Genomic DNA, 26,268 nt, shown 5'->3' on the forward strand with positions numbered 1-26,268 from the left:
AACACACTTATGACTTGACAATAAATTATTGTAAGAGATTCAGTAAGTACTGTGTAATATAATTTTTCAAAATAAAATAGTCACCTCGTAATGACACGCTGTTACAATTTATTAATGCACATAGGAAGTCGCAAATACATCAAAATCAATCACCATCAACCATCATTTACTTCATCAATCAATAACTGTTCAAATATAGGTAATAACTAGTAACATAGGCGTATTTACTTTATTAATAAGGCTTCTATGTCAAAGCTAATGCGTAAACCAGTCGGCGACAGGTTGTACAGTAATCTATGAACTTCGATAATGTTCACTAAAAGCTTAACGTGATGAATAATAACGGGAGATTTGTGATGTTTATTAAGCCTTTGGAGTGCATATTGCATTAATGATGGACGCCGAGCAGTTCTTTAGATAATTTAAATAGCCAATGAGTTTTCTGAGCGACTCATCGCAGTTATAGATGGAAAACCTCTTCTCAGGCCTAATTTCACTCTAAGCATTCAAGAGATCTCATTAGATTACAAATTCTGAAGAAAACGGTATTAAAGTCAATGCACTGAAGGAATGCCAACGTGAGCATCAATATTGCTAATGTACGAAATATCATATTAAACAGTATTTAACAAAAAAAATACAAGAGAACTTTTAAAACGTCATAGAACATACATATAAAAGAACCACGTCTTTTCCCTATAGAGGTAGGCAGAGATTGAAGAACGCCACTTAGTACGGGCCTTACACACTTAAAAAATAATAAAAAATGCATATTATCAAGTCAAATAGTCTATTTTGCACATCTGATTATATTCATAACGATTTATACAGTAACGTTATTTTCCATTGCAATTTGAAGTAGGTCAATTCCTGCCATGAACTTCAATTTTATTGCGCCAATTTCCGCCCCGCATCTGCCTTTGAGCGGGAAATTATGTAACATTTTTATGTAAAGCACTTTTTATACTAGTACCTTGTAAAATGTTAATGCACTTACATTTATGTATAAACGAATGTGTCTCTTATACTACGCAGCTGCCATTTTTGTTACCAAATAACACAGTCTTTTATCTATATAAATAAAAATGAATGTACGCGCAAAACTTTTGAACAAACGAAATCGGGTAATTTTTTTTTAATATGTTTGCAACTGACGGGACAAGGTTTGTCTGGGATCGATGGAAACAAAATACCAAAGGGAATGAAATCAACGGAACATAATTGTACCCCCAGCCCAGCCCGCTAGTATTTAAATACATTAAAGTTTATCTCGTATTTATCTCATTTCCTATGAAAAACTAGTTTAAGGCAACGGTATGGCTCTTAATGAAAGACGTCGGTGAAGTTTAAACTAAAATGTAGACAACTTAAAGTTACGAAGTATAATTTAGAGGGTTTTGTTAAGTCTCGTACCCGCGACGAGCTGAATATTTTGGTACAAGATCGTAGAGCCTTCGCTCTTTTTAAAGCTACTTTAAGTAATTTTAGAGAAGAAAATAGTACTTAGTTAAGTAGTTCATTAACATAATTTTGCCTTCGTTGTTGTTTAAAATGTTCATTTCTTTTTAATACTTTTATAAATACGTGAACTTTTGCATTGCACTTGACAGGAAGCGACTAGCCGTCGGTAACTATTTTTCAATTTGCGCAAAGAAAAAGGAGAAATCAGATACAAAAATATCTACTACTTGGAACAGTTAAGACATGAGTTAATCATTTTTAAATTTCAAACATGAGTTTCAATACCATAATGCGTTTTCATATTGAAACAAAGTCAATACCCACATCAAAGGCAAACCTTAAAAGGTAACACTAAATATCAACTACATTAAAGCTTCAATTAACATGATATAAATAGTCACGAATTATAATACGCGATTACAAGCGTGCAACGATGTATTCATTAAATTAACCTAATTAGCTTAAATACAGAGCTTTATGACAACGTCCACTAGTTAATTAAAACACTGACCAAATCTGTTTGCCCATCGTTTTCCAACCTTTATACATTTTCCTGCTAATTGGAACTATTTTTATTATTCGGTGAAATTGATATAATTTTACGTGATAGGTTGCCCGTGTAGATCAATTCAATGTTGGTATCGAGCTTTTGCATTGCACTATAAATTCAATATTTCATACCGTATTTCTAGTAATTACGGCTTATCGATCGTGCGTTTAGTAAACGAAGTAAGGGTAGTATACGACTGACTGAAATACATTTCTTTAACCATTTTTTTTATTAATCTGTTACTGTCCCATTGCTGGGCAATGGTCTCCCCGAAAATAGATATAAATTGAATAACTACTATTTACTTTTATGAACACTTAAGATGTAATGAAAAAAATGCAGTATAATAACTGAGGTACTTATAATATATTTTGTACATCGAATTATACCATAGTTTAAATTGCGTATTATTCCAAAGCCGTCTTTAGGTCAAAGTGTAAACGTAACATGCCGTCTTTGTGTCTACAGGTGCTACAATTCACATGACTTCGACGCGTAGTACAAATTACTTTACCGCTTCAGAATACTGCTATTGTACATGTTCTTTAATTAGACTGTTGTTGTTTATTTAAAATTAATATTGTTTCTCATTACAAATTGATGAAATAAACTTTACTTTTAAACTTTCTTAAATGTTTGTTTGGACACAGAAGTAAAATCATTCTACTTACTAAAGATACAAAGTCAAGATGAACACATTCACAAACGACGTACAATATTTCTTCGCCATACTTTTCCCACAAGTGTTCGACAACGAAAGATTGCGGCCATAAGCCAACATCGATACCGACAATCGGTTCACTTTCGCTTGTATCGATACTTATCGCAAAAAGTCGCAGCACTGGTCCTCTCACAGGCTCCTTAATAACTCAACCGATTTGTGGTGGACTGAACATGGATCGGATATGTAAGAAATCTCTAGCCACCAGTTTAGGTCGGATTGTATTTCATTCACCGCGAGCGATGTGATTGAACCCAGAACGCTAGTATCCTTGAAAACTGGTCGCGATTGAATAGTGTTATATAAAACTACGTGAAATTCTTTTGGAAGTTAATTTTCTAGGTAACAATTTAGCAAATGTGTTCGTCTGTGAGAATTCCTATTGTTATGTGTTGCGTTTGAGTTGTTATTTGTTGCATGAATGCGTTATGGCATCTTACAATGATGGTTTATGTCAGCGATCATCGCATGCTGTTTCTAAGAACACAATACGAGTAGTTTCAGTTGAATAAAAATGATGGATGTTATGACAAAGAGTTTTGCGAAGTGACGAACCGGATATCCTGTAATTCCTAACAGCGCCTTTTCTTAAACGAACGTATTTGAAAACACTTTAAAAATGATACAAGAAACATATTTCCGTATAGATAAATCACTAGCAATTACAAAATCATATCAATTCAAACGATTTTCAAAAACCTCTATGCCTACCTGAAGTAAGGTGTACAAAATAGTCCAAGATCCAGTCGCCACAAGAAATCAAACAGCACTACCAATAAACCTAGATTGAAACGCAGAAGCTTATCAAAACAAACATTTCATAAAGTCCGGCGAGTGAATCAGGCGGTTCTGCTAGCATCGATCACGCTGATTGATGCGACCGGCTACTCGGCTCTAACTTGTGATACCGCTACGAACTACTTGTGCTTTATTTTATAGACAGGTGCTTACTGTGTTGCGCACTTTTAGTTTAGGTAAGATTATTTATTAAATTGATAATATATTATTTTGATGTTTATTTTCAAACGGGAGCAGAAGAAACCTAATTATTTCTCAATTTGATTCCATTTATTGGTCCATTTATTATCCCTTCTTTTATATTAGCGTTCTCTAAATAAGTTGGCAAGAAACTTTCATGAAGCGAAACATCCTTGAGTAAAGGGGGTGAAATATACACATCAAGCATATCGAATGCCCAAGTAATTCCGACAATAAGATCACTAACCTATCTTAAAATAATAATCAAAGATACTAAACCCACTAATGCAAACTCTTAGAAAGGTTTCTTACCCTGCATTAGAAAAAACCTAACTCCGAAAAGTTCGTATCCTTTACCACAAAAAAGACAATCTATTTCCAGGCACTGGAATAGAAGCTAAATTATTCAAAAAGCCTTACCGAGTAAGCCTCGATCGACTGTTTCCACACGTAAAGGCTGACGAGGCAAACGCTTCGCCATAAAAGAGACATCACTTTGACATATGATTTCAATAACGTTTGACGTCGCTGACATTTATAAATGAAATTCTACTTTATTATTCACGAAGAAAATAAAAAAATATCGAAAGATATCAAACACATTTCTAGGTCTACATTTATCAAATTTTTTTACCAAAATATATACTTATTATTTATTTATTTAGGTCTAAATTTACTCAAAGTTGACAACGTCACAAGTTATTCACTATTTGGTAGGCACCTTTTTATTTAGGTGCAAGGTAAAATAAGGGTAAATTTTAACTACATCAGACTCTATAAGATTATAACACATAGTCTTATTGTGAGGCAGTATGCAGATAGCTTATTTACCACGGAACGACATTGGCTTTATCCATCACATAAATACAATATTATACAAGAACAGAGCCACAGGAAAAAGGCTTATACTTTAGTACTGAAAAGATAACATTACTATTTCTACACAAAAGCACAAAATATCTACAACATTACAATACAATTATCTAAATACTTCACCGTTGAGATCCCATTGTTCTAAAACAAACGGGACCTAAACATTTCTTAGACCCTTAACAACAACTACAGTTACACTTGCGTGCAAAATTAACAGCCCAGAAATAATTATGGATATAATTCGGAACTGTAGTGTAACGTTTGCGTAATATTCCGTTTGTATTACGATTTCATTCATACGTTTGCAGGTTCATACGACACGCGTCCTTGACTCGCGTTACACTTGGGTGCAAATATTTTGGAAATTGTTGCTCGTATGTGTCATAGTTTCTAATGCATAAACTGTGTAATAAGTTGGCATGGACTGGTTGAATATTTTTTTTATTTTTAATGTTTTGTTGTCTAGTTTAGTTCTTCTTGCGACAGTTGTAGCTCTGCATTAGGTCGCGTTTCCGAAATGTGTAACATAGTTAGGCAGTTTGTGAGCAAAAACCATCCAAAAAACTGCAGCAGCAATTCTAAATGAAAAAACCGCTTAGCTAATTGACTTTATGTCATCACTTTATCTTTAAAACAGAAAGAAATGGACTTAATATACGTCATTTTGAGGTTCAACCAATTTTTCTATATGATATCATACAGTTAAAAACCTATATCAAACTGTATCGACAAGGCACATGATCCTGTAGAAATGAGCACATCTAAATCACTCAGTACTCTCCGCTTGAATTGAAACATCGAGACATAAAATAGGTTAACTGTGTGTTCAACTCAAATGAGCACTGTATAGGTAAGGAGATGGATAAATAGAAAATCAAACATTTAGTGAAGACTTTGTTAATGAAGACTTTAATTGGTAGAGCAACTAAACGCTTCACGATGATTTTGATGATCCTAAATTCTTCTTTATTATATTTGATTATAATTTAATTTAGAGGTCCTTCTAATTGAGGAATAGATATGTTGATGATGTACTTGGTCTTAGATTGTGTACTTGATTTTTGTGTTTAATAAATAAAAGTTCACAATATACATAATTCAGGCAGTCTTTATAGAAAAGACTTTCCAATATAGTAGTATTTATTTTACCCTATGTACTAATATTAGTATGTACTTAGTTCGTATAATCAAACGTAGACTTAACGACTGATACAGAGTTGAAGCAAAAACCTTGCTTCTATTTTATACGTCCATCTAAGCCTTAACGTTCTCTGGTCGTCAGCTCCTCGACTACACGCACAACCATCTTCGTGTGAGGTATCCCTATGGTGGTCGACTACCTGTGCCTCACAATGATCGTGAATTACAAAATCAATGTACAAACACTGATGCGTGCTGTGATCGGATCTAATTATTGTGTTTATGGTTCTATGACTGTATTAGAAATTGAAATTATTCGTTCAGATTAAGATTGTGAATGAAATAAGGTTGATACGAGTACTTTATATTGTACTACAAACTTATTGACTTTTTCATTAAATTTTGTTATAGATATACGATGTGCATAATCATGCAGGTTACAGTCTCAAGCAAAAAAATAAAGAGTGTTACATCTACAATTTTATTTTGTTACATTAACTGTGATTACCTTATGAACACTTGATTTGGACATGGACAACACTAATAGGACAGTATAGGAAAACTAATGACTACTTTGATCGAATCAAGAATGGAAAATCCCGATACTGATTCCATTAGGGCTGAAGTATGTAGTACAGTAACAAGTTGACACTATTAAGCCTGGCGTATAATAGTATATCAGATTGTTTACTCAAAATCGACACAGCCTTTGAGTCATAAATCTCCTACTAGTAAACACTGACCTACATAATTTCAAAAGAAAGTTATTTACACCATAATAATAGTCACCAAAAACACAGTTTGATATCACGAGATAATGTAGAAATTGGGTTAAAGATTACAGCGGTTGTAAATTTAACCGTAGTTATCTAATCTATGTGTTGTTATTGCACTTCGTTAATTTAAGTGACATGGTGTACGTGTGTATCGTACTTTGTCGATGTAAGAATTGAATAAGGTGCGGTGTTTACAGCCGATTGGTGTTTCGAATGCGGTTTTCAACTATGTCCTTCAAGAAGATTTATTTTTTGAACTGAAAATATTTTTCTGATAATCAAATATTTTTTTAAATTACCTTCTAGTTAAGGTCTCCCGTGTTAAGGTCTCACGCGAATCGTTCAAGCCTTCCGAAAAATTTTCCGAGACATAGAATAGCAAAGTTCTAGTATACTTATGACACAGAGTCATCCTCAAGAACCATACTACCACACGAGTAAATACATTATCTCCAATTAAATTGGGAAAGAACGTGCACAAAACTGTTGTGAATTATGACAAAGGAAACATTTTCCTCCTTGTAATTTCACATTTTCACTTTTATGAAGCATCCAGGTCATCACGCCTATCTGCCATTCCGTGTTGTTCCATGCTGAGTGTAGACTAGTGACAGTGACCACCCGCCAACCTGCCTTCGACCAATTGGACTAGCGGTTAAAGGTTTCGAATAAAAGTATCGCACAAAATGCACTAAGTACTGACTGTTAAATAAAGGAAAATTGCTTAATAACATTTTCTTTTGTTCTTATTAGGGAGAAAAGGTAAATGTGTCAGGTGAGGTTAGAAGGTAGGATCAGGACTGTGGTCCTAAGCATAAACAGAAAAATAATCAAATTGGGATCATTTGAGTTCACACAAATGATCCCAATTTGATTATTTTTCTGTCTATCTAACAAACTCGTGTTGTTCCATGCTGAGTGTAGACTAGTGACAGTGACCACCCGCCAACCTGCCTTCGACCAATTGGACTAGCGGTTAAAGGTTTCGAATAAAAGTATCGCACAAAATGCACTAAGTACTGACTGTTAAATAAAGGAAAATTGCTTAATAACATTTTCTTTTGTTATTATTAGGGAGAAAAGGTAAATGTGTCAGGTGACGTTAGAAGGTAGGATCAGGACTGTGGTCCTAAGCATAAACAGAAAAATAATCAAATTGGGATCATTTGTGTGAACTCAAATGATCCCAATTTGATTATGTTACTAGTAAATGGCAATATCAAAGCAATAAGCTCTTTTCCTGAACCGAATATCGAACTATTTTGGATAATAGACTTTCTTATCATAAGTGGTTATTTAGAATATTTTAGTAATACTCACATACATACAACCACCCTATCCCAGATGCTTACGCTACTCAAATGTAAGAGTCGAAAAAAGGTCGCATACTGCGATCCCTACCAACTTCTTATGCTTCATACACATACATACATTTTAGAAACATTTACCCTCAATCTCTATCATGATCATCATCACTTTTCTTCTACTATTCTAAATTCCCATCACATGAGTCATTTACTAAAGTCTTAGTAGAACAATAATAGATCGTTTAAACTCTAATCCTCCGTTTACAAGTGTCAAACAATATTAGCGTTGGAGAAAGGTTACCTAAACAAGCAAATATGACGGAATGTGGGTGGACGGACGACCTGGTCAAATACGAGTGTCTCCGTCGACCTCATAGTGTCAAGCATTTGTTTATACAAACAATAGATAGAGAACAAGTACCGCCTTCAGGATATGTTCTTTAGTCAGTTTTGATATGTTTGTTTAAATGTAAGTAGTTATTATAATCTTATTAGTCTTTATTGAATTTGATTTCGTGGTAACTTTTCTGTAGGCGTTTAAGTTGATAGGTTTGGATGATCTATTATCTTGTATACTATTCAATGGTCTTTATATTTGATTGGCAGTTTCTAAAAGGTCTATTGCTTATATCGTGGTAAAACTCTCTAGTATTAGTCTACATGTCTATGATCCTATAACAGTCTAGCTCCTGTAGGTCTATAACAGTAGAGGAATTTTGAAAGGGCATATTATGTGTCATGTGTTTGCAATGTTATATGTGCTCTTTTTGAAATGAGTACTGACGTATAGAAGGATATCTTACCTGTTGTTCTGATGTAACCTCTTCTCTACTGCTGTCATCTGTAACAAAAAAATTGAACATTAATGTCATAGCTATTTTAACAGTAGTTATAGTATTTAATTACTATGTCTAGTGTTATTGATATCAACTTCTAATCTCGTAAAGTGACACGTTTTGGCAACGTAATCTTATAAGTTAGCAGTCATTTATCAACATTGATAGATTTTCATCTATCAAGATTTTCCTCGTAATTTGGACGCTTCGGAACTTAAATTCAATCATCTTATAACTTACAAACATAAGCTTCCATAATAAAAAGTCCTCTACAAAAATCATCTAAAAAGAAGCAAATTAATATGCCGAAAGAACTTTCACAAAACTTACTTAGTTTGTGAAAATAATGACAGTAATTTGGCCATAGAATCAGCAATGTGTGCTACGTTATGCCCTAAATATTAATAAGATAGATTCAGTCGCATTGCAGACGCAGCCGCGTGACATAACTAGTCTCGATACACTCTATTAACCCATAGCACTGAAATGGGGGTTAATGATTTTACAAGTGCACGACGTACTTAAGTTATGTTACAGTTTCAGATAGAACAAGTACTAGGTTGTATTTGAATTAGGTTGAACTAATTAGACTCGATTAAATTTGTTCTACAAAGTTGCTTGGTTTCTTGTTAGGAAATGAACATTTTGAGTTAACATCATTTTAAGTTTCCAAAATTCTGACTATACAGAGAGTCTAATTTCGTTAGTACTCAGTGAGAAAATATAAGGAAAAATAAAACCAGGCCTTAATAATGACTATGTAGGTAGAAGAGTCTGATTTCATCAGCCAATACTCTCAGTGAAAAGTTTTTGAGAAAAACAAATGTGATCCAAAACCAAGACTCAATAACATTGCAAGCTTTACTTTATGACCTTGGTCATCTTGGTTATTTTAACACGAGAAATACGAATGAAAATACTTAACAAAACCAACATCTACATCATACAAAGCATAAAAAGCTAACGATAACCCATCAAAAACCAAACCTTCGTATCTTCACCTTAACACTACCAGCTCAATCATCACACACATTAGTAATGCCACCAAAAACATTCTGTAAAAACCTCAAGTCTCGCATCTCAGTCTTTCTGGCGTAAAAAGTGGTGAGATCTATATAGTACCAAGTCGATTAATTTATTTCGTCTCTACTTAAAGGACCTTCTGTCTTAAGTTATTACATAAGTTATTATCATGCCAATATTAAAAATATTTTACGTTTAAAACAAATAGACCGAATTGGCCATCGCATGACTTGTATGTATTACACTACACAGCACGACGAGAAGTTAATGCTCCTGAAATTTTAATGGCGAATTTGTGTAATCATGCGATGACCAAGTCGATCTATTTGTTTTAAACGTAAAATATTTTTAATATTGGCATGATAATAACTTATGTAATAACTTAAGACAGAAGGTCCTTTAAGTAGAGACGAAATAAATTAATCGACTTGGTACTATATAGATCTCACCACTTTTTACGCCAGAAAGACTGAGATGCGAGACTTGAGGTTTTTACAGAATGTTTTTGGTGGCATCTCACTTCTTTTTGTAGAACGAACATAAGTCCAATTTGTATGGATAGACGTTTTTTCTTATAATTCAACATATTTTCCTATGGGAATGTTTTTCATTTTCGTGGGCTAAACACCCTTACCCACCTTATATCCCCTCCCGTTATGCCTCATATTGTATGTACCTATCTACACCTATTATTTATTATTTTCTACAGTAATAATGATTCTTAACTGCAAATGTAATCTAGTAATCTTATACATTTATATGGGATTACAAAGTTAATGTTGCAGTTAGTGTATTTAGAAAACTGGACCGAAATTAGAAAATGTTGAATTTTTCCCATGATTAAGACACTAAACCCTATTTGTATTCTAAATTTTACACTTCTAAGTCTGCTAGAAGTACCTTAGACTTTTGATGATCGGTGAGTCAGTGAGTCAGTGAATCAGTGAGTGACAAAATTCAAAATTTTAACAAGTTGTCATTTTTAAACTACTAGTTCAAATTTACTGAAATTTTAAATATACCGTGTTTATACAATGAATAATTAGATGCTGAAAATTCAGGCTTCTTGTTTTATCCACAACGACATTATAGGGGGGTCGAAAATAGCCCGAATTGCTTCGAGAAAAGGATGGTACGGCCGTGCCGCTTTTTTTTGCTCGACTTGCGGGGGCACTTCCGTGCCCCCAGATACGTAACTCCCACATTGAACTTAGTAGAAAAATGGCTTATATCAACAACATGTTTGTTTTCCCTGAATAAATAAAAATAAAATCGCTTATATCAGCAGCCCAGGTCATCGACCCCGCGCGACCTAGCGACAATTTCACGGTGCACACGTAACACAATCACTGCATGCTACTACACTAGCCAGCGCACCTGACGTGACCTGATTTCAGCGATACGCCTCTTATAGTACGGATTAAAGTGCCTTTATAACATGTTTCAGTGATAAAAAAAAAGATAAAAAGTTTTATTTCCAGAAAAAGTACAAAGTTACATAAGATTAACAATAGGTCCCAAACTAGGCTAGGCCTGTATCTTGGGCACCTGTACACAAATAAACTGTCAAAATAAAATAAAAATCATTATCATAAGTATGTTATGTAAACTTAAGAATAAACAAAATAAAACGTTACAGCAAGTATTTCGTCAAGGTAAGTATAGTATACGTTTTCAGTGTTAGAAAACACTTAAAACGTACACATGAACCGGTAACTATTACCTTATTTATCGAATCTTTAAAACAGAGCATCAATGTATAGCCATTTCAAAAGTATCGAAAGCATGCAGTTAGTTAATGTACGCATTACCTAGACTATCTATCTAGCTTCAAAGAAAACTCATCTGAGCTTCAAAAGATGAGTGCAGGAATTGTAGTCAGGATAGTAAAAGGTTGGGTGACCGAATCAGTCGAATCCTCAGAACGCACTAAACCTAAGTATGAAATCACAGTTAACGTGGTTATGAAACAAATATACAATGTATTAAAATCTATAGTAGCTTAACTCTGTAGCTATTGGCCAATACGAACATTATTCCGAGGCTTCCCAGCGTGGCTTTAAAGGCTTTAATTTGTCAGTCATAGCATATCAATCGCCTATCCTACGGCTTAATATCCGTGACGTTTTGAAAGCAAGCCAAAAAGCTGTCCGCTAGTAGCCCCTAATCTTCATTAAACAGCAGCTGTAAATCGGCTTACGGAAAGACTAAATACGGCTATACTATTCTTATCAAGTTGAACATTCAACTACACTTTTTTTTTATTTTATTTATTTTTACTTAATAATAGAAACTAAAATGTAAAAAGTCTTATACCCAGGTTTCCCACTTATAAAAAGAATCAGGTGTTCAGTGGGACTATTGTGTATCTCAGTTGATAACCGTTTGATGGTCTCTATTCTGTACACTGTTTGTTTTCTAAAATGATAGTCAGTAATATGTTATATGAAAGCTGGAATGTAGGTAGTACTTAGTGGATATCAAATTGACGTACACTAGTTATCAACTATGCATACTCGCGGAATTATGACAGATTTGTTTATACATTGTTCATTTGCTGCCACTTTATCTCCCGGATAGGTTATCAGACACTTTTCTAAAAACTATGAAACTAGTCGTTAGTAGAAATAGCATTTAAATATTCAAAGCTTGAACTAAATTATTTCACTTTGAAATGTCGGTCGCTTTCAGTCTCAACTCTTAATGGTCTCGGGAGGTTAACGTTGAAATACTGAGGTCAAGTTCAAGGCAAATAACTTCATAACTTTTACTAGGTCTTTCTTTGGTACTTTTGTTGAAGACTTGTAATAGAATGAAGTGTTTTAAATGATTCTGGCTTAAAGAAATCCTTTGAAAATACATTGAAGTCAAATTAACTTCACAAATAAACGATTTTTAAACTCTCGCGTCTTGTACACTTAATATTATAATGGGTCTTATTTAAACCAAATCTTTATGGAACTGTCTCTAAATTTACTAATACTATGAAAAACCCACCAAAGGGAACTCTAATGAAACATGTAGACATTGAATGCATCAAAGTACTATCGTAATTTGAGAGTCATTATTTGACCTAAAACAGTAAATTGTTTTTACCTTGACAGTTCAATAGAACATTATTCCACGATCTAGCATCAACAACAATACACACAACATACATACGAACAGACAAACAGAACAGTATTCTCGGAGACATTTTCTATTGGTGCATCTGAAAGTATTTGCGCTACGTTACACTTTACGAGCTGCTACTAATGAGAGCTGTATCTTGTTGACTTTGCAGACTATTATAGTGTTCTATTATGTGTATGAAGCAAAAATGTTCAGTTTCATTTTATATTTGTATGATCCTAAAAGTTGTAGATAGTATTCGATTTGACGCTTTATTTGGAAATGTACAACAATATGGTTAATCCCAGATTTTTTGTGCATCAGAAATTAATAAAATATCTATGACAAAAATGTCGATGAACACTCCACTTGTATATTTCTAAGTCTCATTAAAAGCCCTGAACTTTATCAAAAATACTACATCATCGATCTAAGCTTTCTTATGCCACAAATATAAGACAATTGTTCACACATATCACAAATATTAATCATGTAAACCAAGAAATGTTTACTGTAACAGTAGCAACATAAACCATATACTCAGTAAAATGACAATAAACTTGTAACGAGTCGTACACCCATTTTACGGTAGTTACACTACGCAAAGGTGATCGACACATCTGTCTAGCCGACTATTATGTAAAACTGTTACATTTGAAACCCCACATTACATGAGCTGTCGTTTCGTCAATCTCTTCATTATTTCGTACACAAATAACACCATACATACATACAGCACTGGTTATTGACCTACCGTTTCACGAGAATTGTTCACGCATCAGACTTTTAGTTAAATTCGTAACGGAGTAGAATTATTCAACATATTATAGAAGTATTTATATACTTAGTTTTAAGTACATCGTTACGGTTTAATATTTAAGTTAGAAGAACTGTTTTTGATGGAATATTTTCGCCTTTCTAATCTTTTACGTGAGTGAATATAATTTGCAAGAACATCTGAGTTACTTAGGGCATCCAAAGTAACTATAAACCCAGCCGTATATTTAACTCAATGCACCGATATTATGACATGTCGCTTGCATTCCTGTCATTTTTTGTATTGAAGATTCCAAGCGATATTCAAAAAGCCTTATAAGGGAGCTTTTAAGCATTCTTTTATGTTAGTGGCAAAGGAAATTTCACAAATTAAACAGCTAAGACAACAAGCTTCTCTCCACCCCTTATTTATAAATACTGCAATAACTGCAACCAGTTATTCAAATCACATTGCAACAACACAAGTTTACAAACACAAGCGCCAACGTGTCTAACCTCGGTAATACCTATCTTCTAAATATACTAATGACTTCACAGGTCGCGAACCGAGCACGTTATCAACGGATAATTTCAACAGTTGATAACTTAAATATAAACACGCACTATACGACTGATAAACTGTCATTAATAAGTGCGTACATTGGACTGTCTTAAAACGTAGGTATTAGATTATTGATTGTGAAATTCCCTTTTGGGTATTTCCCGCTAAGGGTGAATACTGACATAATTGTAACCAAACTCTAAAACATGAATCTTGAGCGCTATTTCAAATTGTTTTTTGAGGTTCTCCGAGAGTTATTTTAAAGGTATGCTAAGTTCTTAAACTGCGCTTGGCCAACGTGGACTTTACTTCTGTTTTTCTTTTATTACAGAAGGCGATCCTTGCCCAGCAGAGGGACATTAATAGGTTAACTTTGATTAAGATCTTTGAAGAACAGTGTCATTTATATTAATGTGCGGTATATGGCAATGCATTATTATGTTTTATTCAAGAAGGTAGTTATTTAAAAATGACGATATTATGCCAAGGAAATGCTGGCGCGATGACTTGGCCGCTTTTCAGAGAGAGTGGAAAGTGAGAGTGATGGTTTATACTAATGATAATGTAGGCATGAGGAAGAGTAACTAACCCGAGAATAGCTTTACATAGTAGCTTATATGATGCCTTTTATCTCGGAACTAAGTTGTAAGTTCACGGGAAGTCTTATCACGCAGTCAATGTCACGGGCAGTAGTTTAGAATACTTTTGTGGGCCAAACTTATTTTTATTATAACATTTACGATATAATTACGTATTTAGAAACAAACCTATTGGTACGTGTATTAACCTAAGCTTTTAACCAAACTCCGAGGTAAATTGCCCGAAATGGGAATCGAACCCTAAACTTCGATATCTGTTTCTGCAACACTAGAGGCAGCCCATTTAAAATCTATCTCAATACCTACCCTGTTCCGATGTCCGATAAAAACTCTTAAAGAAAATGCAAACTTCTTAAACATCATTAATCTTACTACAGGGTATAATTTACAACACTTTCATAGTGTAAGTTTTCTTTGTAATAAATCATTCTTACACATAACGTCTAGATGTCCGATCAATGTATATGAGAGCTGGTAATAGGGAATAAATGAACTCTGAATATAACGACCGGTCGATCAATACTTTGTCACTCTTTCAAGTTTAGATTAAGCTTAATCATTAATGTAAAACATTCAAAAATAATTAAAAACAAATACAAATATTTCGGTCATTTTTGTTAGACACAAATGTTCTTAATGATTGAGCATTGATTGATCATGATCAGCAATAGCGACAAGTTTGAAATCACTACATTGTGGACTCTATATTTCCGAGATATCAAAACCTGAGGGTTACTATACCCAGGCATTTGGAAAATTATTTATACCAGATTTTTACAGCACTTTGAAAATCGTTTTATTCCTGAGCCTGAAAATCCACGAGGTCGTTCTAAAAGTCATAATAGTCGATGAGGTCCAAATTTGAATGACTTCTTATGTTATGTACCCCTAATAACACGCAATTCAAGTCAGAAGTTAAAACTAAACTTCTCCTTTTTTATGTACCCATTACTGTCTCACTACAAGGCAAGGGTCTCCTCCCAAATAATTATAATTTGTTTAGGTATATCCAACAAAAAATATTTAAATTATGCACCTAAATTATTTACATAACAAAACAATTGCAACAATCTAAAACAGTGACAAACAACGGACCAAACGCGAAATAATGGAACCGGCAAAGATTTGTTTCAACGGCTCCACATATTTGCCGAGAGTGCATTAACCCTGCTCGTGACATACCCATCCCGGCATTACACATTACTTTTATATAACTAAGTTGTATTGCTGGTACTCTGAGGCTGGTTAACGAGAATATTTATCTAGTGTCACCGGTAACAGTTAGGAAGACGGATAATAACAGTTTACTGGTTATTTTACAGATAAGCTTTGGAAAGAGATCTGTCATTAACATAATTTTTTACTTACTGGTACTTATATAAAGTGAAAAAAGTTATGTATTTAATTTACTGGATCGATATCCTTTAAAATGTTAATATAGTCTATTGTCTTTGGCTAAAAACACTTAAAAGACGGAAAACAAGACGAATGACAAAAAATATTAATATATGAACAAAAGAATACTTTATGGTAAAATGTTAACTGCTCACGCCAAAGGTAACTGAAATGTGTGTAAACTACCAAATCACATTCGTTCCGCCCTGTGAACTGCATCGCAAAAAAATTTCTTATACCGTTTCATCGCAATGTTTTTTTATTAATTTGGCGTACGTAACCGTTACCACGATTTGTAAGCTGTCCCTCGGAAAATGATTTATTTTTAAAACTATATACATACGTAGAATCAAGCCTTCCTCCCATAAGGGTAGTCAGAATCAATACCAAAGAACGCCATTCGATACTTTTTAAAAACTATTTAAATTAAAATGAAGAATGTCTTACTTCATTACTATGTTGTAACATTACAGTAAAATTAGCGTACTTAACGCAATCCTCAGATAATAATCGAGTGTTCCAAATAGCGCGTTAAATATGTGAAAACCAGTTCAGATTATGTTATCGCCACTCAACCAAATCCGACCCACACTGAGCTTAATATTAGATTAGTAATGCAACGACACTGTTTGTTCATTTACGTAGCACAATAATGTACAAAGAACAGTCTTTACTATAGTCCTAATTACAGAGAAAATTTGTTGACACATTAATGACCTACAAAACTACAATCTAAAATTCAAAATAAGAAATTAGACATTAAATTTTATCTGAAATTTAACCAAAACAAGCATAATAAAATGCAACTCTCGAATGAAATCCCAAAGTAAATTTAAATCACAAAAGCATTATTCGTCAAGCCTCATAGGCCTTTAATAATGGCAAACGGCATTTAGTTGGACTGTGCGACCATACAATTTGGACACTTAATATCTGAGGTCCCTTCAACTTCCAGGACTAAACTAATAAAAAGACTTCTAATATGAAGTAGATTTCCTATCGAACAAAAAGCTTATATATACCAGTTCCACAAATAACGATATAAAACTACCACAATAAACAGTTGTAACATGTACCCAATAAGTTATTACTTTGATTGCAGTAATAACGAGCCCTGTGAAAAAGCGTTCATTCGTATAACATTTCATTTGATGCGAGCCAATTGGATGGTATCACGTAAACCTAACCGTCACGTCCTTCGAACGTAATGTTAGGGAGAGAGCACATTATATGAGCTTTTTACTGGTAAAAAAGCAAATGACGTTAAATATTCAAACCATTGAGTTGCATATTATAGAAACAAAATGAAAATATGAGATGGTATCAGGCATAACGATTTAAGAAACTAATGTCATGAAAATTTTCTATCAATTGAGACTTGTAATTATAATTATAGTATAATCTGTAATATCCTTCAAGATAGTTAATACTATCAGGACATCAAAGAACAAAACTATGATAAATAAATAAAATAAGTCTAACAACACATCTTGTAGACGGAAGTCTGTTGCAGTAAGTAGCCTTTGTTTAAAAAATATTTAAAAGGAAATATCATAAAAATATATCTATCTATTCCTTAACATTTATGAAACCTATCTTGTTAAAGCTTTTACCAACTCGACGTTACTGGTAAACGTGAGTATGCACTCCTCTTAACGATGAACATAATCAATTTACAAGAGACATAACTGCACGTTACATGTAATGAGTTTGTGTACGTTTAGCTTAGCTATGTGATTGATGTTTTTGTTTGATGTACATCATACAATCAAACACTTTGATGTTAGCTCGTTAGGAATGGGGACATAGTGGTTCAAGGTGATTGAGTTACAAGAAATTACTGTACTGTGTCCTGTTTTAACAATAAGGATATGAATGAGATAGCTATACTTTCAGATTGGTAGATAGTTAATTAGGTGAAAATGTGTCTTCTTTCGGTGCTAATTTCGAGACAAAAGGTCAATTAGTGCGAAAGAAAAAGTGTGCTCCTTTTCTATACAAAATGGTTCGTTAGTGAATAACTTTATTACTGTCACTTTCTACCAGACTTTAAATATACTAAGAAACGTATAAATCCATAAAGCATAAGATTATACATAAAGCCAACCATGGTTTAGAAGACTTGACTACGAGCCAACATAAACATGAAAACTTCTGAAGTATGTCATAGGTACAGCATTACGCTGAGGTGTGGCCGGTACCGCGGTGGGGATGCAATGACAAAGGTTACAAAAAAATCAAATAAAAAGTCAAAAGAACGACCAACTTGGCACTCTGGCAACCTAAGCAAAAAGACAAAAGAAAGAGTTAGGAAAAAGAAAAACAACAATTTTCTTTTCAAGTTTCATTTGCCGAGTAACTTTACACTTGCAAGGCAACAATATTTTAGATAAATACATATAAATTATTAAGTAAGAAGTAAATACACCAACTGTATACCAACAGTACTAACGCCTAAAGCAATAAGACCTCGAAACTATCAAGTTACAATTTCAAATTCAAAACTTTAATTGATTAATGACGTACCTGTGAACTTTACTTGCAACAGCTAGACCTACATAAGAATAACATTGCAAATTGACAAAGTGCTGACCTTGAACGCAAATGATATAATATTATGTAAATACCGTTCGGAAGTATAATACCTGCCCACGTGCCTTCAATCAAAGCTGTTGACTTATTGTTAAAAAGTCGTAAGTACGTTTTACGGAAGAGAAATTACGCCCACTCGTATCTAGAGTAAACAGTGGATATCCTTGCTTTGGTGTTATATTGTTTTGTTAGTGTCATATAAATGTGATAATAATTTGTTTGTGTAAGTGAATAAATCAAATTATCAAGTTTTACCGGGAGGGGACGCCCAAGAAAGACATACACAGATCATATCGGTGATATCTTATTGAAAGGTCTAGTGCGTAGTACTCGTAACCGGCGGTCCTGCATGACAAGATGTATGAAAGTTAATGAAGCAAAGGAAGTTTGTAAGGACAGTACCAAGTGGTGTTCTCTGGTCTCTACCCGACCCTATGGAAAAAAGTAGTACGTTTTATGTATGTTAAGTTTTAAATACCCATACATAAAGCACCCTTTGACAAGCACAACTAAAATGTAATAATAACGTCTTATTTATCGAGCGAATCAATAGGGATTAAAATTATTGGTTTTTAGCAGTAAAGCAGTATCGTATTACGAATCCTAAAAACCGTTATGACAACACAATGTCATCATTATCAAACTGCAATAAAGAACAAATTATTTGTACAAATAATCATGAAAATTTGTTCTCTGGCCGTGATCTTTCCAACTTTAGCAACAGTCCGGTAATGACATCATGCGCCTGTTTGCAAACGCCCAAAGTATCGGATAACGACATAAGTTTTATCGGGACCTTTTGCTATCGGTTCAGCGAATAACACGCGGCTGTTTTCAGCCCACATGTATCAACGCGATTGCTTTGACTACTCATACACGGTAGGTGTTCGATTTCACAATACAAATTTTATTTACCAAGCTTTAAACATCGCCCACTACGTCCAAATTCTAGACTCAATTGCCTTGTTTATATCTCTGTGAAAATGTTATTAAATTTCCTAATAATCCGTTATTAATATCTGTTACTAAATAGCAGTATTTCAAATAAATTTACGACAATAGACATATTTCTATCGCTATAACATTAAATATTTTACCGTTGCTCTGTTGTAACTCCAATTCAAGCCAATAAAAGGAGCCCGCAGATTATAATCTCAAACAGCTCTGGTTATAAAGGTAATTGCCTAGATCTGGTTGCTACACCTGTCAACAATTCACTACTGTTGTATCTTTAAACCAATTTAATCTTGTACAAGCACTTAACACTCCGCCGACTTCAGATAAAAACCGACTATCGTTGCGTATATTTTCATATATTAATTTTGCATTCAAAATTGATCTACATTTTCAACGCACGGCTTTCTCTCTGTAGACTAACACGCCAGTTTTCCGAGCGTTATCTTACGAATCTATAAAATTATATTAACTGAGGTTTCTGTGTCACTTGCTGCGTGTACGGCTAATATTGAGAACTGTAAACAATGAGTTGATGCGAAAACGACGTTTCAAACTATGTTATTCAAACATTTTCGTGTTTTGGTGATATCATCGGCATCATTTTTAACATTCGCGAGTAACACGCTTGTTCAAACTCCGTGCAACTTATCAACGGCGGCTCTAAATCAAATAATTGTCATATGCATTGCATTTGTTTTTGAGATACGTTATCTCGCCTCAGTCATACGTGTTTGCATAAGGATACAGTTCTGCAATATCTCGTAACTAAACTCAACACGATACGAACAAAAGTCATTATTTAGAAAACTCATTATTTCATAATGGCGTTAATATTCTTTGAAGATTACAAAACATGAACTGTTGTGAAGATTAAATGCCGTGATATCATTAATGGAATTTACACAAAAACTGTTCATAATTGGCGTGAGAATCTCCTTTTAATGTAGAATATTGTTAAGGTTGTTATAGGCCATTAAATTTACAACAACATACCTGGACATGATTTACGGCTCACAAAAAGTGTAGTTGGCAAGACTGGATTTTGCCACGATTTCTATTAGAAACTATTTCAAGTATTACCCAAAATTAGTAATAAGAAAGTACTGGCCGGTCTTAATAAGGAAACGAATAATTATTACTTTAAAGTTTTTTGCATATTTGGCTACTGACTTATGTAATTTTTTCGTAGAATTTCGTTCTGAAATTGCTTCCGTGGATCAATTCAATGCGTCTTTCACGTTACGGACGATGTAATGAGATTTTATCAAAGTGGTTTGGAGTTTCCTACATCAATTCTCAACTGATAGTGATCTGAAGCCTAGGCAATAAAGAAACGCAAAGAAAGATCTAAAAAACACATTAAGTATAGGTAACAAATACAATTGAAGACACATAACGTAGATTGTATAAGAATAGAGTATAACGGTTTTCCGCAGTGAAGTCAATCACCGTTCAAAATAATGGGTTTTAAAATCGTAGGTAGCTTTGTACGCTACTCTGTGCTTTAAGATCTAAAGAAATATGTTACCAGTCTGTCTTATAATAAAAACTCAAAAGTTTATAAAGAACAGATTGATCACTGTATGAATGGATGTTTAATTCTCTTTCATGCTAAAACTACTTTACAGATTTTGATGGAACTTAACAATAACATGGTTTATTTATTAGAACAACACATGAACTATAATTTGTAGAAAAAAAAGCTACACCGACCACCTAGTTAATTTAAACCATGACATTGCTTCAAGTCAAATCAATAGCCTAACACATAAGTACCGTTGTAGCTAATCGTAGACGTGAACGTTTACGAAAACACATCGGCGAATTGTAAGGTATCAAACAAAGCATTGTTTGGTTCAGTTTTATCGTCACGTGAAGCAACAGCTCATGATTACACTACACTCTACAAGTCTACTGCTATGTCATTGCATAATAACCGATAACGGATTATTTAGGCACCTTACCGTCTGGACGATTCTAGACTTTACTCTCAATTTTTATATCAGTTCTGATATGATATAACATAATTTTTTCGAGTATGTAGTCACCATGGTCATTGTATTGTATTTTAAGATATTTTTTTATGGATTACGCAATATTTGCAACCCCGTTTACCCTGTTAATGCGAAAACAAATTTTGAAGGTGTCATTTCACGTAAGCAGTGGATATAATCGTATTTATTTATGACCTCTAGAGCACGGTTTCAATATATATGTATTAGCCATTGAACAACGATCACTTCTCTTTAGATAATTTTTCTATGACACATAGTACAAAGACTGCCCGACTTTTTGCTCATTATATCCTACCAAAATCTTGAAGACGATATCTTATAACTAACGAGACATCAGTGACAGATTATATCAAAAGATTTCGCTACAAAAAACGAACTGCCGGGAAGTTTTGCCGACGCCAAAAGCCGGAAAATATCGTAATTGGGTCATGTCGTAAGTCGTCATAACAGATTGTAGTAAGAATTGATAGCTACGTTGGCAACGAGACTCCCTTTTACCGAGATATGGTTACAATTTATTGTCTTACTTCCAATTTACTTAAGAAATTGTAATAGGCCCCCGATTGCTATCGTTTTCTTAGTAAAAAGCAATGTTGAACTTGGGAAGTCGATCACAGATTTAAAATACATCTACATCCTAAGCAATAAGTACACCAGTACAATAGTACTCGAATAGCAAGTATTTAAACGGCTGAAAATGTTAGTACTCTGTATTTTGCAACCAAACGGAGACTTCTTCCGCATGAACAACCTAGTGTCAAAGTAGCCCGTACTATGGCTGTTACATTTATTAAAACTTTAGGCGCAGTAGAGTAAGTATTAACATTCTAAAACGCTGAACTAAATTAGTAGAGGGTGTCATCACGCAAGGTTGTCTCATAGTTCCTTATACCAATGATCATTTATTGACTAACAAGCTAAACTTGCTATTAGCGTCTGAACAAGGTCTTTTACTGTTGATTTTAAGGAAACTCAAAACTTCTGTTTACAACACATAATTAAAATTCTAGTGTAAGTAAAGTCCAAGTCACCGTTTGAGTAAAGACATGAATATTCAAGTGACAAGATTAATTAAGCTGCGTCAGATGGGCATACCGAGGAGATTTCACTTCTAAACTATTTGGAGCAAGTGACAAAGCCGTAATCCCTATAGAATGAAGTATGTGGATCAGGCCTTTAAACTCCTAATTTAAAACGACTGTCAACTTTTAATAGGACTTCCTTGTCTTCATCAAAGGCATTTTTAGCGATATCTACCACATTAATGCTTATTTCGTTAAGCTTTACAAGAATCGTGCTACACAGACTGACACACAACCATTTCCATAAATGTTTGACTTGCAATAGTTGCATGTTTGTAATGATACGTTTTTTCTATAGTCTTGTAAATACGCAGGGACTTGATAAATGCTACCAAACATCTCTAGTTTATAACAACTCAACACAAAATTATAATGTCATATCTAAACTCAATAACAACCATTGCCCTGCTGTCAATAGAACTAGCAAATGCAATAATATAGAATAGATGGTATAGTAAGTATACTGAAGGAAACCCCTCTCTTAATATAAACTAACAATCTGCAGTAATTCCTTATAATAATGACATAAGTTAAAATCGAACAGAGACAAAACATCCTACCATATCCAATAACAAGGAAGGATGCATTCACCCCATGAGAGTGAGCGAGAGGGAGTATAGAATCAGGTCGTTTCATCACTTGACCCAGATGCAGGTTGATGGCGATACCACTGATAAGATAACGTTGTAGGGCGGGACTGTTTACAGTGCACGTGACTCAAGGTCACCGCGCCCGTGGAGGCTTTATCGATTTTTGCCACTATTTAGGTTTTTGTTTATGTTAATTGCTGAGTGATTGAAACGTTTCAATGTTAATTGGTAATGTAAGCAGGGGTTTTTCAGTTGTTGTTATGCTGGTGTGATATAATGTTTCAGTAGATTATAGTTCAAATTGACCACCTTTATTTCAGCAATTCAAAAAAATTAACAGTGTATTTTCAAAAAATATGACGTGGTATTTTTTAAAGCGTAAGGCTTTACCCTACCAATCTACCAACCCATCTGCGTCTGTAATACTAAATTCTTATACATTATTGTGTTTTTCAGGCAGAAAATATTAAATTACCTCGCTCAGAATAAGAGCTTTAATCACTATAAAGCAGTCGTTCTCAACATCTCTACAGTCGAGGCGAAAAAGGTTCAAACAATATAAAAGCCTTAAGCACCTTAATCACGCCATCAAATCTAATAAAAGGTGATTTAAATGCTATACAATGCGTGCCGGAAACTCGACTTCGTAAACCGTTCTTACATTTACCGAGCAATGGTCACGTTACCGTGATTACCAGTATTACGACATTTTGCTGGGCATTTCTTTGTTATTGAAGCGACCTTGACGATAAGAAAAACGACTTTCATGTTAATTGCCACTTAAGCACGAAAGTCGATGAAAATTAATGTTTTGTGTTTATAATAGAAAATCAAAGTGAGTGTTGTTGATTGAAATGATAAGGACACGTAATATGATTTAATAACAAATAAATAGACTTGTAGAAACGACTTTCAGAACTTCACACAAAATAAATAACACACACGTATCATAGAATCTACCACATAAAATGACGGGCTAAAAAAGACACAAAACATTACTAGCTAAACCTAATTTCCAAAGAATAAATTTCCATTTCAGACACTAGATATTTACAAATTACTCTTTTTATTATTCGTATAATAATTTGACTGCCTCCGTGGCGCAGTGGTTTAGGTCACCACGCCGCTACCATTGCGTCGGAAGGTCGTGGGTTCGATTCCCACACGTAATTCAAATAATATTTTCGGGTCTGGTTACATTTTGTGCCCGTTGTTTGTATGTTTGTAAAAGTCCCCGTGATACAAGAGCAATTCTTAGTGCGGGAGTTGTCTTTTTTAGAAAAATAAATAAATATAAAGCCTCATAGATTTTCCATTATAAATATTTTTTCGCCAAGTATGTTGAGGCCGTGAATCTGGCCTGATGCGGCGATTACCGGCGTTTATACGGACTGATTAACATCTGACCTCTGACGATAGTTGATATCACCGACCAAGGCCGATCAGGTGCACTCTGTAAAATGATTCTACTACTTTATAACCACTGAAAAGTAAGTAAAAGAAGACTGGCATGTATTTATCATTCATCAGTCGGCCAGTAGTATAAAAGTCATTACCGAAAGCCTTTGACATGTCGTAATGACCGTTATCTTTGTTGATAACAACCGGGACCAACGTTTGACATGCCCGCCAAAGCACAAAGACGTCCCAATCTAATACTATGCGGTCACCCATCTAGAGCACATCCGCGCTGAGGTTGTTTTACCCATTGATCTTCTACAAATATGTGAGTTCTTTAAGATTGGCTGAAAATTTGTTTTTAGATTTCATATGTAACAGACTGGATTTTTTATATAAATTTCCGTAACGTGAGACGTAATTACATTTAGTATTATAGTGTACTAAAACTAAAATTAGATTAGCTACTTTCGTTAAGTTAAGCTGTTATAATCTTTATTGTCCAGCTACGCGTGATACAACCAAAACGGTCTAAGTATTTAGTCTAGCTTATACCACAAGAGGCTAACAGCGCAATAATGGCTGGCTAATAAGCGTACATTATTACTCCATTAATACCTATTATTTTCTCTAGGTAAAATAATAATTACGCCGGGTGCAAATTCATATCGTATTAGTATAATTTCCTACTTACCTACAATAATTTGTCTAATAGATCTCAATAAAACTAAATCGATAATTTATCAACGCGTTTCAACTACCGCTACTTGAACAGCCAACAAATAGATTACAACATTACATCGATATAAAATAAAACATTATCTTAGACAATCGGTCGTTAATTTTATTTCCATCACAAAATACAGTGTTTTTCTTGAAAGATCGTAAACTTACTATCAAGATATTACTGATTGTTATCTACAGTTGACTATTTAGTATCCGATACTTGAATGTAAGTAGTTTGCGTAATGTACTTCACTATTATAGAAAGATCTCGAGAGTATCTACTTTAACACCCAAACACGTGAAATTTTTTAAGTGCCTCTTCATGAGTAATATGCAAAGAAAATTTCCCCGCAATCATTATTGTGTACTTCCGTATGCTTTTCTTTTACGTTACTCATCAGTATTTAAATTAGCTCTATGAAGTTTATTGAGAACCAACTTTTTCTATTGATATTATGAAACCAAGATGTAGTCAACAAATTATATTAATGTAGATGACAAAAATAATTTGTATTTGTGTCTGCATGTGGCATCGCAACTCCTAGAACAGTGGTTCCCAACCAGTGGTCCGCGGACCACCGGTGGTCCGTGGTCAAAATATGGTCTGCGAATGATTATAAATTTTAATTTTCAGGACGATAATATTACACTTTATTTTTAATATACTTACATAGAAGTCCCTGCTAACAAGAATGATATAAAAGTGGTCCCGGACTAAGAAAAGGTTGGGAACCCCTGTCCTAGAAGAATGGACCGATTTTGATTAATGTTGTTATTATATGGAGACGACCGTGAACTTCAAGACAATAGTCAATATATC

The 26,268-nt window shown here is 34.0% G+C and overlaps 1 protein-coding gene across 5 annotated transcripts in view; it reads right to left on the minus strand.

Moving 5' to 3' along the window:
- Positions 1–26,268, minus strand: part of spir (spire type actin nucleation factor) — a 224,094-nt gene that overhangs the window by 164,330 nt on the left and 33,496 nt on the right. For all 5 annotated transcript variants that reach the window (XM_076136634.1, XM_076136631.1, XM_076136633.1 and 2 more), the window contains exon 2: positions 8,610–8,647. In XM_076136634.1, coding sequence (XP_075992749.1) covers positions 8,610–8,647 — 38 coding nt within the window. The remainder of the gene's footprint in view (positions 1–8,609; positions 8,648–26,268) is intronic.

This window comes from Anticarsia gemmatalis, chromosome 3 (assembly GCF_050436995.1).
Source record: "Anticarsia gemmatalis isolate Benzon Research Colony breed Stoneville strain chromosome 3, ilAntGemm2 primary, whole genome shotgun sequence".
NCBI lineage: Eukaryota > Metazoa > Arthropoda > Insecta > Lepidoptera > Erebidae > Anticarsia > Anticarsia gemmatalis.